Here is a 15,796-nt window from a genome sequence, read left to right on the forward strand (position 1 = left end):
ATGGGTCGAATGTGAGAATTGAGGCAAGACGATACCAACCTTTGAGTTATTGTTGCTATATGGGCTTCAAGCTGCGGTCCAAACATGTCCAGACGCATACATTTTTGCTGTTATCTCTTGAGTGTGAACGGGGAGTGGAAATGCAAAACAGGTTCAAAGAAGCTGAAGGGGACAAACACGCCCTTACATTAGATACTCAGTTGAAGGTAATTATGCTCGTTTCAGGTTCATGTAGTGTCGGTGATGGAAGTGGTAAAGTGTCATATTTTGCTTCCGGCTTTGCAACTTATAAAAGAGAGTTATATAACTCGATGGTTGCTGGTAGTGTGGGATTCCTTGGTAATTAGTTGTGGCAGGTGGTGTTCTGGAACTTACAGAAATGCTCGACGCACACTTTAACTTTAATTACCTTTCAATTCAAACCAATGTCACGCCACCAGGATTGTACAGTAAAGGGTATTTTACTTCATTGGAGAAGGAGCTGCAAACAGTTACGTTCTGGGGTCCTGCTCATTTAACATCCATTTAACATCCTTGAGGACAAGGATGATTTGGAGGAGTGGGTATTTGTCATGTCCCGGTTATGGGATGTCCACTTGTGAAGAGCAGACCGTAAGCTAATTAGTAGTGTTAGGCGTGTGTGTGGCATGTGCCACCACAACAGTCTTTTCCCTTATAAGCCATGAAAGTCTGTAACCGGATATTATCGAATGAATATTGTCTTTTGAGTTTAGCTCTTCTGCCTCTTTGAGGTTTCATCCCAATCTCTACGGCGTAGATCCTGTAGGATTGAACCCTGATCATCCTATTGTACTATAGATCACTACACCACACTTCCTGTGTGATACTAGTTGCGTACTAGAGTCGATTTTCCTTTAACCTAGGATTTTCCTAAAATCATTATAGGTTAACGACTTGAAGACTTCATTGGGATTCTGAAGCCAAACCCAACTATTTTCTCCGTGGTTGCGTGTTCTGATCTTACTTGTTCTATCGTATTGAGTACTATCTTCTCTAAGATTGGCTCAAGATTTATCTCCGATAGGTAAGATATAAAAAGTAATCACAAAGCTCTTCGTCTCATTCTTTGTGATTCCACAATAACTTGTTCTACTACCATATAGTTAAGTTATTGTGAGGTGATTGATATTTGTAAGCTGTTATTCGGGAATATAAGACCGGATTATCACTTGGTTCCTATTCACCTTGATTTATCAAAAGACGGAACAAAAACTTCATAGGTATTTCTGTGGGAGACAGATTTATTTATCAGAATAGACTTTTTTGTGGGAGACAGATTTGTTTATAAAGTCTTCGACTTTGGGTCGTTGCAACTCTTAGTTGTGGGTGAGATCAGCTAAGGGAATTAAGTACGTAGAGTCCTGCTGGGATTCAGAGGCGTAAGGAACGCGACTGTACCTTAATCGGTGTGAGACTTGGTTAGGGCTCAACTACATTCCATTCCAAAGTTAACTTGTAGTAGGCTAGTGTCTGTAGCGGCTTAATACAGTGTGGTGTTCAAATCTGGACTAGGTCCCGGGGTTTTTCTGCATTTTCGGTTCCCTCGTTAACAAAACTTCTGGTGTCTGTGTTATTTCTTTTCCGCATTATATTTGTTTATATAATTGAAAGATCACAGGTTGTGCGTAGTTCAGTCAATTGGAAAATTCAACGTTTGGTTTTTGATTGAAATTGATTGACACTTGAACATTGGTCACTGGACCGTTCAAGTTATTTCTCATATCAATCAGGCTCACAGATCTCTATCTGTTCGGTTGCTGATTGTATAGAGAAATTAAGATATAACTCTTGGATATATTTCTTTGATTGGGTCTGACCGTCTGGTTGATTCTCTTGGAAATATAATTGAGTTAGTCCATACAGATTGCCGAACCAAATATTGAGTGTGGTTATTAGACCCCCGTTTTTCAGATACTGCAAAGATGATTAAGCATACCTGTGACAAATACCATAGGTAATCTCGAGATTAATATTTATCAGAAAAAAGTATTCATAACTCCTATCTAAAATGAATACAAGCTCATCTACACATCTAGAACAACTCATGAAGTCAAGAACTGAATTATATGTGCAGAGATGATAATAAAATTCTCGCACCAGTTGAAATCCTGCACAATGGACATTCGTCCAGTGGGCTTTTGATACCGTGGGACCATTTACAATGGTACAACATCTATGTTTATAACTCGGGCTAATTAAATACATCTTATTTGCTAGAAAGATCAACACCCGGAAACTAACTCATCTTAATAAAACAGGCTCCAAGTGGAAAATGATTTCTCTTAGTGTCTACTGACAACTTTTCAAACTGGGTTAAAACAAAAGTTGTAGTCACAACCACCACCGAGAAAGATGTCTGAAAGTTCATACGGGAGCAGATTATTTGCATGTTTGGTATGCCAGTGGAACTAGTAGCAGATGGTGGACCGCAAAGTCCGAAGATCTGGAGATTTTGCAGAATAGTGACTATACAATAGAAGTGTAACTCGGAACTTTATCTATGAACTTATATCTCCAAGCTCATATCTTTAAATTTTAAACTTTGAACGGACATCTCTGAGTTCACATCTTTGAAATTTTATTTAAAATCTTTTATCTCTGAAATTTTACATCTTAGTTTCATAATGCGAACTTCATGAATTAGTAAATGAAAGATGTCATCTGATGATAAATCAGATTCAACATACTTTACTATTTACAAGGAAATTGTCAAGCAGATATCTCGAACAAAATTCTGCTAGTAAACATCATAAAAATTACAAAATGCAGCAAAAGGCATGTAAGATGATATTCCACACGAAGTATTATAGGCTTACAGGTCGACAAATAAAGTATCAACACTCGCAGCACCTTTATTCCAGGATTTTATCTTGGAAGCAGTGTTGCCAACTAATTAAGTTTCCAACTGCACGAACTTTAACAGTGGACACAAACATGAATGATGAGCTAATTTTCAAAATATTAGAAAAGGTTGACCTTAAAATGGAAACATCTCTGATTCGTCTCGAGAAACATCATAAAAACATGCGAAAAACCTAGAAAACTGCAAAACCAAGAGAGTTTAAGCCAGGTGATCTTGTACTCGGATAAGTACTACCTAGTAGCTCGGAATACAAGTAAGGAAAAACTAACAGCTACCTGGAAAATACCATTTGTCACCACTGTCAAAATAGGTCGTGTTCTTACTGATTGATGAATTTGTTCGGGGAAGAGCTTGGAGGGACCCACATAATATTTCTTCTTAAAAAGTAGTAATAGTAGAGTTGTAACTGTAAAATACAAGAAAACAAGATTGAATGCTTGTTATTAGTAAAACAATCAGAAATATCAATCTCAAAACTTTTATCTGAAAACAACCTGGCTAAATTGGGGCCTATAGCTACGTAACAAAATAGGATCATTAAGAAATAATTCATAGAAACCCCTTATCCACTATTTATGTTAATGCCTGTTATGCCCTTGTTAAATTAGTACTAATTCGAAAAATTAAAAAGTGATTAATCAAGTTAATCCTGAGATTAACTTTCATTAACGCATAATCAAAAACTGTAAAAAAATTTTTTTACTCGATCCAGAATCGGTTGATGTTAGTACATTTGTAAACCGATTCTGGGTTGAGTTTTATGCTTGAGAAGATGTAAACCCAGAATCGGAGTTTGATTAATACCCGTATAAACCGATTCCTAAAATCGGTATTTTGTAATGCACATGTAAACCGATTATGCCTTACTTTCAGAAACAAGATATTCATTACATAGTTTAGGAAATTAGCCCACTACATATATATAGGATTCAGTATGGGAATTCTAGAATTTGACACATCAAATGCTCGTCAATGAACCTCCGAGCACGTCGGTACAACGTCGTGTATTCTTTGTGGTGAGTGAACTTTCTTTCCCCATTACGAATTCTCCATAGCCCGTTGAAACGTTCTAGATAAAATTCAATGAGTTCTTATATGTTAGTATGTGAACTAGTGTAGTTGAAATAGGTATAAAAATGATCGCATTACTCACTTTTTCCCTAAGAGGAGCTCGTGGATGATAGTGGTACACCATATTTCTAACTATTACGTACTCTCGCATTGCGCCTTTTATGTAGTTGAATTGAAAAGCCAAGTCTCTCCATTTCGGTTATTGGGATTCGTGGTACGCCCATAAAAGAACTCTTTAAATCTCTTCCAAAATATTGAATAGATTTCATCCGGACATTCGCGAAACGTATCGTCAAAGGATTTAACCAGACACAGATCTTTAAACGGCTCCCATTCCATTTTCTAGGCTAAGTGTGTGATGTGGGAGTGGCTCAAAGAGGTTGTCCTTATATAGATGAAGTCTAAACGGCTATTTTTTTTAATTCAATTCAAACAATCAGATTTTATATATGACCACATAGACCGATTGTTTCCTTACAAAATCATATATGCCTCTAACAAATCGGGCTTTTGTAATGCACATGTAAACCGATTATAAAAGTTACAGAACTTTTCTTCTTAGCAATCGGATTACATATTTATACATGTAAACCGATTCTGAAAGTTACAAAACTTTTCTTCTTAGAAATCGGATTACATATTTATACATGTAAACCGATTCTAAAAGTTACAAAACTTTTCTTCTCAGGAATCGGATTACATATTTATACATGAAACCCGATTCTAAATCTGAACATTTGGGAAACTGTAAGAATCGGATTACATATAGTTAATCCTGACAGAAAGAATGCTAGAATCCTCAATTTTTTCCACACACATTAAGTCATTCATAAACTAGAAACCGGATTAAGTCATTCATAAACTAGGAGTGTAACCAAACATAATTCGACAATAAGTTTAACACAAGACATAAGTTTTGACTCCATAATTATCCATCCTTAAATACATAAACATGAATATATCCATTCACTCATGAGCATCCCCACCACGACCACGTCCACCGCCATGACCACGTCCACCGCGTTCTCGTTTACCAGGTTGAGCGATGCTCGATGCACCTTCAGTCATCTCTGTTGGGGGGGGGGGGCTCTCTTCCTCTTCTTCTTTGGCTCCTCCTGCTCCTCCTCATCATCATCATCATCATCCTGCTCCCCAAACTTTGCACCAGCTTCTACATCTTCAAGACCATTAAATTCATCAATTAGCTTTTCATTGGCCTTCACATTTTTCCCTTCCCTGATTTCTAGCTTTACTTGGTTATCAAGTGTCCGGCTCGTCTTCTCTGTTTCAATTTCAAATAAGAAACATTCAATACATAATGCTAAAACCATTAACAAAATCGTATTTGAGTAACAATATGCACAAAGTAATCAAGAGTCGTATCTTTGTCCTCTATCTTGGGCCTCTCATCTACTCGTATCATTCGAGTACGTGAAACTTTGAGGTACCACGGTATGTAACCCGGAATTGCCACGTCATCTGCTGGAGATGGACCATACAAAGGATATCTGTGGAACGCTCTGTCGTTCCAATAATCACATGATGGGAAAGGCTTGTGAACAATGATAATATCATTATCATGTGATTTGGTTTTTGTCTCATTGATGTTGAACATCTTTTGCGCCTTTGGGATTATTTTTACATAACTACATTGTCTTGCTACTCTCGTAGGGTTGTACATTACATATCCTCTTGGGTGAAACAAAGGCCCAAAATATTCACTTTGCTCTCGGAAGCCAACCTTGTTTACTTTTCCTTTAGCCAAATCCTCCTTGTAAGGAACGAAGACAACATCCTTAATCTTCAAGTTGTCTAACAGGCGTCTCAAATTCAGAAAATCCATTTTTTGTTTCTTCGGCTTACTTTTGTAGTTGTACTTGTCTCCATAATTCTCTCCGTCCCAATCCTTGTTCTCAAAAGCCCTTTTAGCAAATATTGGGAAGTGCATATATATCCAAGCCTGCATAAAAGCCATATTCCCTCCTATTTGGTTCCTTTGAGATCTAGAAGCCTTTCTCAACTCCTTCAACGAGTGTGAAAGGATGGCAGTGGCCCAAGAGTATGCGCGAATCTCTCCAAATGGTTGCACAAGCTGGATAAAGTTGGCGCTCACACGGGCAACGGAAACGTCGGGGAAGATTACAGCTCCCAGGACATAGAGGACATACGCATTGGCCGTGGCGATGATACGTTGCGGCGTCACCTCTTTCCCCTCAGCACGAAGCTTCTTTGTTCCCATGAAGTTGTCCCTCAGCCTAGAGAGATGGAATATCCTCTGCTTTGCCTTGCCTACTGATAGGTGTCTAAAACACCTAATTTACTATGTAGTAGTTATGCTTTCTTTGCTATGTTTTCTTATAAATTATGTATTTTACGCGTGTTTTTGAGTTATTAGGTACTCTGGAGTCATACGGAGAAAAAGAAGAAGAAATCACCCAATTTGAGTAAAAATGGCAAATGTACCATTTCATGGGCGAACACAATCTGGATCCCAGTCAATGTTAAGGGCCAACTCTTTTGGAGGAGCACTATAGACATGCCAGCTGAGGTTAAGGGGGATGCCAGAGGGGTAACCCTTATTAACGTGACTGGGATGTACATATCCTACTCTAGTCTATTACCTAACCCTAAAATCGGGAGGTATGTCTCTCATTTATTCCATCCCCTAAATTAAATGAAATTGAGAAAGAAGAAAAGCAGCTGTGACTGCCGTTGAACCGAGAGATATCTGGATCGAGAAATACAGAGAAGAAATTGATGCTGCTGTCATGTTTTGAATCAGCAAGAAGAAATGTTGTGTACTGGAATTGCAGAGGAAGATTGATGAGATATTGGTGTTCTTAAGCTGATAGGGTTTGAAGGAATTGGAGGTTTTTGCTTTCTGTTCTGAAATTGAATCAATATGATTGATTCATAAAGAAGGATTAAGAGATAGAGCTGCTGATGAGAATCTGGCGTCCGTAAATGATGATCATGGTGGATCTGTGAATCGAGATAGGAAGAGAAGAAATCTAAATTGAAGTTGTTGTTGTTGATTATGGGTTTGCTGTTGAACTCAGAAATTGATGATGGGTTCAATATTGAATGGGATTTTGAGATAATGATGGATGGGTTTGTTGTGAGACCGAGAGAGAAATAGGCAGAAGAATTGAAGAGAAGAAGATACAACTGTTAAATCAAAAGATTGAGATGATGAGATCGAGAAGCAGTTCAGATGAAGAAATATGGAGTTTGAGTCTATAATTGGTGATGACTTGAAGCTCTTGTCGCTGCTCAACAGATGGGTCTTGAATCTGTGGTTTATAAGGGTTTCGATTGTTTCTGAAATTGAAGAACAGAATTAGGTTGGAGACAGATTTGAAACTAGAGGAAAGAATTAGTGATGCTATGAAGATGAAATGGGTTGAGATGGAGGTCAAGACAAGGTGTGAGGTTTGATGCTCAGACATGGTGGTTTTGCAATGGGGTTTAGTCTGAATTTAAAGATTGGCTGATACAAAGACTGGGGCCAAAGATATGAAGACCTGTTGCTGTTGACGAAGAAGAACAAGGCTGTTATCGATATGCAATTGTGGATGGAATTGAAATCAAGTTCTACAGGAAGATGGGTTTTGTGTTGGTGTCTGCAGTGAGTTGAGCTGAGATAACAAGGGAAGAAGTAATGGATAGTAATGTTGCAGCTGTAGTGAAGCTCTGATGAAGAATGAATTGTTAGATGTATGTTTAGGATTGTCGCAGGGAGAAGAATTTGGCCTGAGAAATGCTCAATAAACAGCCGAAACTCGGCCGGTTTTCCACTCCGGAGAGTTGACTCAGTAGAAGACGATGGTCCGATCCCGGCGTGTTGACTGCGAGTCCAAAGATCGATCCAGCTCTTGACTCAGCGAATAAGACCCAGTCAGTCGAGTAAGATGTAGCTGATTGACTCGGCTGACTGCCTATACCTTGACCCAGGCGACTAACGGTTGACCATATTGACCGTTACTTATAACGGCATCAGAACAGAATATTTCGTCACTGGTACAGAACTCAGGTGGCCGGCGGTGACTTTCCCAGCCGAATTCCGGTGATCCCAGAACTTTTCAGGCGACCAAAAGTACCGAAATTTGTGAAGAATTTTCTAAACTCATGGGTGTGAATACTTAGATTTGGAAGTTGGATGGAAACTTGGAAGATTTGGAGAATTGGACTTAAAATTGGAATTAGGCTCAAATTGGAAAAGTGGTGTTATTATGGAATGAAGATTCTATTCCTAAGAGGATTGGTAGGAAATTGAAGCCTATAAATAGAGAAGTTCTCTACACAACTTTGACACACATTTTACACACACAACACTTCTCTTTTCTTTATTCTTTGTGTGAACTCCTTAGCATGAGTAGCTAATTTTATTGATTTAGGATGAATTCCTAGTTCTTGACATGTTTTGAGTTTTGTTTTAAATCTACTTTGAAGTTTTCACATGATTATCGTTTGTTTTTACTAATAGGAATGTTTATATATTCATGGTTGATTGATAGGTCGTTTAGGATGCATACTAAATTGATTCGTTAATCAATCTAAAGCTAGTGAAAGTTAGGGGATAAGTAATCGTTTCTTGACTCTTTACACAAGTAGCAAACACGAGACCTTGCGGAGGGATTCCGTGGAGCACTTGTGTGTGGAAACAACGTTAGCAAGTAGACCTTGAGCTAAGAGTCTAACTACTAATATCAACCTAATAAATTCATAAATCTTAATGCGTTTAACTAAATTACATCTTGAGTGAGCTACTACTAGGTGGTTTGGTGAATAGAATCCGGTAGTCGAGAACTTCCGTATCCGGTGATACTAGGGATTTAGGGGTTTAGCACTGAGCTAGCTGCTTTACCTACGGTTGGTGATAATCTGTGACTAATAAAAAATGGAAAAGAACATAACTTGAATCATTGTTTTGCAACGAAGAAGGATTCCTTAGTCTTGTCTCTCTTATTGATTTTCCTTTATCTTTTAATTGCTTTGTTTATTTATTTTTCTTTATAAAATATAAAACCAAAACCCCCATTTGTGACATTATAATACAACTAAAACCTCTTGCTCCTCGTGGGAACGATCCTTACTATCGTTATATTACTTGTTAATTAGTGAGAAAAATATTAATTAATTTATTGTGGTTACGACATGCATCACCTACTAGCATCTCATTCTTGGTCTTCTCCTCATCCCATTGGAACACTTCCTTGGTCCACGCATAAATCTTATCCCACCCAAGCTCTGGATCATACCCTTTGTGCTTCACGGCTTTACCTTCTATGCTTAGGCCGGTAATTAACTTCACATCATTTGCAGTTATCGCTATTTCTCCAAACAGAAGATGTAAAGTATCCGTTTCCCCGTAGTATCTCTCGGCAAAGGCGGAACAAAGAGGTCTGTCGTAACCAAGGTCCAAATTCTCGACCGCAGGTATCAGCCCCGTAGAATTGACTAGATCGATTACTTCCGGAACTTATCCAATGGTTGTTTCTATTCCTTCCAGTAGCTATTTCCTCATCATACTCACTGAAGTTCCTGGCTTCATAAGACGAACGACATCCTTGTGATCCTATAAAACAAAATAACCACAATAGACAACAATCAAAACAGTACACGGATAATAATGTTTACATCACATAGCATAAGGTTTAGGTACTTACTATGGTATTGTAAACGACGGAGGCCCAACTGTTTTTGTAACCCTATAATACATTTCCTCCATCATCGGGTATCCCTAAAGGTGGATCATCAAGGCCGCGAGCAAACATCTTCAGCGGGTCGGGCATGTGGTCACCTTTCTCCTTCTTTGGTCCTTCTTTCTTCTTACCTTTTTCTTTAACATCTCCTCCTTGGTATTGTTGTTGAACTTCTTGTTCTTGAACGACTTCTCTTATCTCTTCATCACTTTCATCCTCACCTTCTTCTTCATCACTTTCACTCTTATCACTTTCTTCTTCACCACCTTCCTTGTCACCACCTTCCTCACCACTTTCACTCTCATCACTTTCTTCTTCACCACCTTCCTCATCACCTTTTTCTTTTTCAATTTCTCTATCATCACCTTCTTGTTTAGTAGGTGTTTCAGAATCAGATTCTTCATGTGTTGGTTGCTCCGCTTGAGGTGGTGGGTCATCGATAATGATATCTTTGGATTTACTCCCCGTGCCCCTTGGGTTTCGGTGGGAAGCATTTAAATTTTTACCGTCTTTTCGACGAGGTCCCAAATGCTTGGGAGTAGCAAGGTCATATTTCCTCTTATATTTCTTTTCGACTTGATTTTTTTGCCTGTAGAATACGGATTTAAGCGACCAAAAACAATGGAATAGAATGCATTTTTAAAGTAAAGGTACATAATCGATTTACTCAATATACATATAAAATCCGATTCCTAACATAATAAAATTAAAAATCGGATTTTGTGAAGTGCTAATGTAAACCGATTCCAGAAATCAGTTTACTCGATATACATATAAAGTCCGATTCTAAACTACACAATCGGTTTTTTGTGAAGACATATGTAATCCGATTCCAACAAAATAAAGATCCAGGAATATTGGCTACAACAATCGGGCTATTAATGCATTAACGTTCCCCGATTCCATTTCACATGCAGAACAATCGGTTTATAAGTTCAAGAACATAACCCGTTTCTAACAAGCATCGGGTTACTTCGACATTAACGTAACCCGATTCTGTGAACACTGAAATTTTATTCTAACCTATTGCATGTTACTAAAACCTAGTTTAGAGGATTGGGTTGATAGAAAAGTACCTGATTCGACCCATTTCCTTCTCTTTTGCGATACGAGACGCTTCGGCTTCCTCGTGAACTTCCTTTGTTTTCTTTCGAATCGCTTCAACAATTCCGGGATCGTTATCACTAGAATAATTCATGTTAGTAGGATGCTTCACTCTTGATGATTTAGACATTTTATATAAGAAACAAAACGATTAATCGTTTTTGGATCGTCGATCATCAACGATTTTTTGGTTTCAAAAAAATGAAAAAAGAGGGAGTAGATGAGATGAAGAATCAGTTTTTAGGTTAGAAATGAAAACGATTTTAGTTAATTAGTTTTATTATTAAGGATTCATGGGGGTAATTTAGTAATATTAATATTTTTTTGAGGGTAATTTTGGTAGTTTCCATAAATTTAGACACCCCTTATCATTGTGTATTAAGTAGATGAAGTAATCTATAGGCCCCAATTAAGTGCCATAGGCCCCAATTTGGCCAGGAAAAACAAGTCGACAAAATATTCAATAGTAAGAAGAAAAGGAATAAAATAGACAAAGTCAAATAACACATACTGGAAAACTAAAGTCCAACCTCGACAGGTCGAAAGACTAAGGTTACACAGCACAAGTCGAGAAACCGAAATTCAAACAGCATAGACTGAAATACTAAAATTCCAAAGGTCAAGAAATACCAAGAAGTTCAACAACAAGACCAAGGAGGAGATGCTAAAGAAAAAGGTAAGAAGAAAGAAGGACCAAAGAAGAAGAAAGGTGACCACATGCCCGACCCGCTGAAGATGTTTGCTCGCGGCCCTGATGATCCACCTTTAGGGATACCCGGTGATGAAGGAAAGGTATTATGGGATTACAAAAACAGTTGGGCCTCCATCGTTTACAATACCATAGTAAGTACCTAAACCTTATGTTATGTGATGTACCTAAACATTATTATCCGTGTACTGTTTTGATTGTTGTCCATCATGGTTGTTTTGTTTTATAGGATCACAAGGATTCCGTTCATCTTATGAAGGAAGGAATGTCAGTGAGTATGATGAGGAAATGGCCACTGGAAGGAATAGAAACAACCGTTGGATAAGTTCCGGAAGTAATCGATCTAGTCAATTCTACGTGGTTGATACCTGCGGTCGAGAATTTGGACCTTGGTTACGACATACCTCTTTGTTCCGCCTTTGCCGAGAGATACTTGGGGGAAACGGATACTTTACATCTTCCGTTTGGAGAAATGGCGATAACTCCAAATGATGTGAAGTTAATTACCGGCCTAAGCATAGAAGGTAAAGCCGTGAAACACAAAAGGTACGAGCCAGAGCTTGGGTGGGACAAGATTTATGCGTGGACCAAGGAAGTGTTCCAATGGTATGAGGAGAAGAGCAAGAAGGAGATGCTAGTAGGCAAGGCAAAGCAGAGGATATTCCATCTCTCGAGGCTGAGGGACAACTTCATGGGAACAAAGAAGCTTCGTGCTGAGGGAAAAGAGGTGACGCCGGAACATATCATCGCCACGACCAATGCATATGTCCTCTATGTCCTGGGAGCTGTAATCTTCCCCGACGTTTCCGATGCCCGTGTGAGCGCCAACATTATCCAGCTTTTGCAACCATTTGGAGATATTCGCGCATACTCTTGGGCCACTGCCATCCTTTCACACTCGTTGAAGGAGTTGAGAAAGGATTCTAGGTCTCAAAGGAACCAAATAGGAGAGAATATGGCTTTTCTGCAGGCTTGGATATATATGCACTTCCCAATATTTGCTAAAAGGTCTTTTGAGAACAAGGATTGGGACGGAGAGAATTATAATGACAAGTACAACTACAAAAGTAAGCCGAAGAAACAAAAAATAGATTTTCTGAATTTGAGACGCCAATTAGACAACTTGACGACAAAGGATGTTGTCTTCGATCCTTACAAGGAGGATTTGGCTAAAGGAAAAGTAAACAAGGTTGGCTGCCGAGAGCAAAGTGAAAATTTTGGGCCTTTGTTTCACCCAAGAGGATATGTAATGTACAACCCTACGAGAGTAGCAAGACAATGTAGTTATGTAAAAATAATCCCAAAGGCGCAAAAGATGTTCAACATCAATGAGACAAAAACCAAATCACATGATAATGATATTATCATTGTTCACAAGCCTTTCCCATCATGTGATTATTGGAACGACAGAGCGTTCCACAGATATCCTTTGTATGGTCCATCTCCAGCAGATGACGTGGCAATTCCGGGTTACATACCGTGGTACCTCAAAGTTTTGCATACTCGAGTGATACGAGTAGATGAGAGGCCAAAGATAGAGGACAAAGATACGACTCTCGATTACTTGGTGTGTATTGTTACTTAATTAAGATTTTGTTAATGGTTTTAGCATTATGTATTGAATGTTTCTTATTTGAAATTGAAACAGAGAAGAAGCGTCGGACACTTGATAACCCAAGCAAAGCTAGAAATCAGGGAAGGGAAAAATGTGAAGGCCAATGAAAAGATAATTGATGAATTGAATGGTCTTGAAGATGTACAATCTGGTGCAAAGTTTGGGGAGCATGATGATAATGATGATGATGAGGAGGAGGAGGAGGAGGAGGAGCCAAAGAAGAAGAGGAAGAGAGCCCCCCTCCCCTCCCCCAACAAAGATGACTGAAGGCGCATCAAGCAGTGCTCAACCTGCTAAACGAGGACGCGGTGGACGTGGTCGTGGTGGGGATGTTCATGAATGAATGGATATATTCATGTTTATGTCTTTAAGGATGGATAATTATGGAGTCAAAACTTATGTCTTGTGTTAAACTTATTGTCGAATTATGTTTGGTTACACTCCTAGTCTATGAATGACTTAATCTGGTTTCTAGTTGATGAATGACTTAATGTGTGTGGAAAAAATGGAGGATTCTAGCATTCTTTCTGTTAGAATCGGTTTACATATAACTACATGTAATCCGATTCTGACAGTTTTCCAAATGTTCAGTTTTAGAATCGGGTTTCATGTATAAATATATAATCCGATTCCTGAGAAGCAAAGTTCTGTAACTTTTAGAATTGGTTTACATGTATAGTATGTAATCTGATTTCTAAGAAGAAAAGTTCTGTAACTTTCAGAATCGGTTTACATGTATAAATATGTAATCCGATTGCTAAGAAGAAAAGTTCTGTAAATTTTATAATCGGCTTACATGTGCATTACAAAAGCCCGATTTGTTAGAGGCAAGTTTATATGATTTTGTAAGGAAACAATCGGTCTATGTGGTCATATATAAAATCCGATTGTTTGAATTGAATTAAAAAAATAGCCGTTGAGACTTCATCTATATAAGGACAACCTCTTTGAGCCACTCCCACATCACACACTTAGCCTAGAAAATGGAATAGCAACCGTTTGAAGATTTTTGTCTGGTTAAATCCTTTGCCAACTCGTTCCGCGAACTTCCGAATAAAATCTATTCAATGTTTTGGAAGAGAGTTAAAGAGTTCTTTTACGGGCGTACCGCGAATCCCAATAACCGAAAATGGAGAGACTTGGCTTTTCGATTCAACTACATAAAAGGCGCAATGCGAGAGTACGTAATAGTTAGAAATATGGTGTACCACTATCATCCACGAGCTCCTCTTAGGGAAAAAGTGAGTAATGCGATCATTTTTATACCTACTTCAACTACACTAGTTCACATACTAACATATAAGAATTCATTGAATTTTAGCTGGAACGTTTCAACGGGGTATGGAGAATTCGTAATGGGAAAAGAAAGTTCATTCACCACAAAGAATACACGACGTTGTACCGACGTGCTCGGAGGTTCATTGACGAGCATTTGATGTGTCAAATTCTAGAATTCCCATACTGAATCCTATATATATGTAGTGGGCTAATTTCCTAAACTATGTAATGAATATCTTGTTTTTGAAAGTAAGGCATAATCGGTTTACATGTGCATTACAAAATCCCGATTTTGGGAATCGGTTTATGTGGGTATTAATCAAACTACGATTCTGGGTTTACATCTTCCCAAGCATAAAACTCAACCCAAAATCGGTTTACAAATGCACTAACATCAACCTATTCTGGATCGAGTAAAACTTTTTTTTTTACAAGTTTTGATTGTGCATTAATGAAGTTAATCTCAGGATTAACTTGATTAAACACTTTTTAATTTTTCGAATTAGCACTAATTTAATAAGGGCATATCAGGCATTAATATAAATAGTGGATAAGGGGTTTTTATAAATTATTTTTTAATGACCCTATTTTTCACGTAGCTATAGGCCCCAATTAAGCGGCATAGGCCCCAATTTAGCCAGAATATCTATGTAGACTCTGAATTGATTTTAAAATCAGAACTTTAGACTCTAAAGTCTCTCCAACTTAAAAATATGAGAATAGCTAAAAGAGTGCAATTACCAGCACAAAATAAGTATCAATATTCCATAGAATTAAAATGAAATAAACAAAAGTTTATTGTATAATAATAAGATCTTGCTTAATTAACTAAGGCTAATTAACTAACTTGGGTTAAAGTACTGTATGTATAGTACTTCATGTCGTACAACTAAAGAGAAATGGGGAGGGTGTTCTGTTACTTTTTCTTAATTGAATTTTACAAAATGTATGATGACTATTTATAGTCATTCATTGAGAATAGTTTGATGACACGTCATAATCTTATGTGTCATTATTACAAATGATCCTTAATGGTTAAGGTCAGTTAATGTTTATCTTCTTGTCAGTGGATCAGCCACCAATATCTTTACAGAACACTCCCCCTCGGATGATTCGCCTTCTAGAACGTTGCCTCATTAAAAACCTTGTCGGTAAAACCCAGTGGAACAAAATTCATTCGAAGAGTATAACATCGGTAGCTTCAAAGTGATGATGCTAGTTGCACATTTTCTCCCGTCGTCGAAATCGCGTCAGGAAAACCATTTAGGAAAAACCTGAAGTTAGAGTGAGGTTGGTCACCGTCATGAAATGCTTCCTCTGTCAAAGTTGCGTCAGGAAAACCATTTAGGACAAAACCTGAACATCGGCACCAGGAAAACCACTTGGGATAAAACCTTAGCGCCGATAAATACTTCCATCATCAAAAATTG

The 15,796-nt window shown here is 38.1% G+C and overlaps 1 protein-coding gene across 1 annotated transcript; it reads right to left on the minus strand.

Annotated features, from left to right (window-relative positions):
* Window positions 1-4,678: 4,678 nt before the first annotated feature.
* On the minus strand, window positions 4,679-6,194 carry LOC113324760 (protein MAINTENANCE OF MERISTEMS-like). Its single transcript, XM_026573049.1, has 3 exons — window positions 5,387-6,194; window positions 5,114-5,237; window positions 4,679-4,700 (listed from the first exon to the last, which is right to left on the minus strand). The coding sequence occupies exons 1-3, from the start codon at window positions 6,192-6,194 to the stop codon at window positions 4,679-4,681; spliced, it is 954 nt and encodes a 317-aa protein (XP_026428834.1).
* Between the last annotated feature and the right edge of the window lie 9,602 nt (window positions 6,195-15,796).

Source organism: Papaver somniferum, chromosome 11 (genome assembly GCF_003573695.1).
Source record: "Papaver somniferum cultivar HN1 chromosome 11, ASM357369v1, whole genome shotgun sequence".
Classification (NCBI taxonomy): Eukaryota; Viridiplantae; Streptophyta; class Magnoliopsida; order Ranunculales; family Papaveraceae; genus Papaver; species Papaver somniferum.

Coding starts and splice junctions, on each gene's coding strand:
- LOC113324760 (XM_026573049.1), bottom strand. CDS start 6,194: ATGGGAACAAAGAAGCTTCGTGCTGAGGGGAAAGAGGTGACGCCGCAA. Junction 5,238..5,386: donor GTGGTACCTCAAAGTTTCAC/GTACTCGAATGA, acceptor AAATTGAAACAG/AGAAGACGAGCCGGACACTT. Junction 4,701..5,113: donor GATGTAGAAGCTGGTGCAAA/GTTTGGGGAGCA, acceptor CGATTCTTACAG/TTTCCCAAATGTTCAGATTT.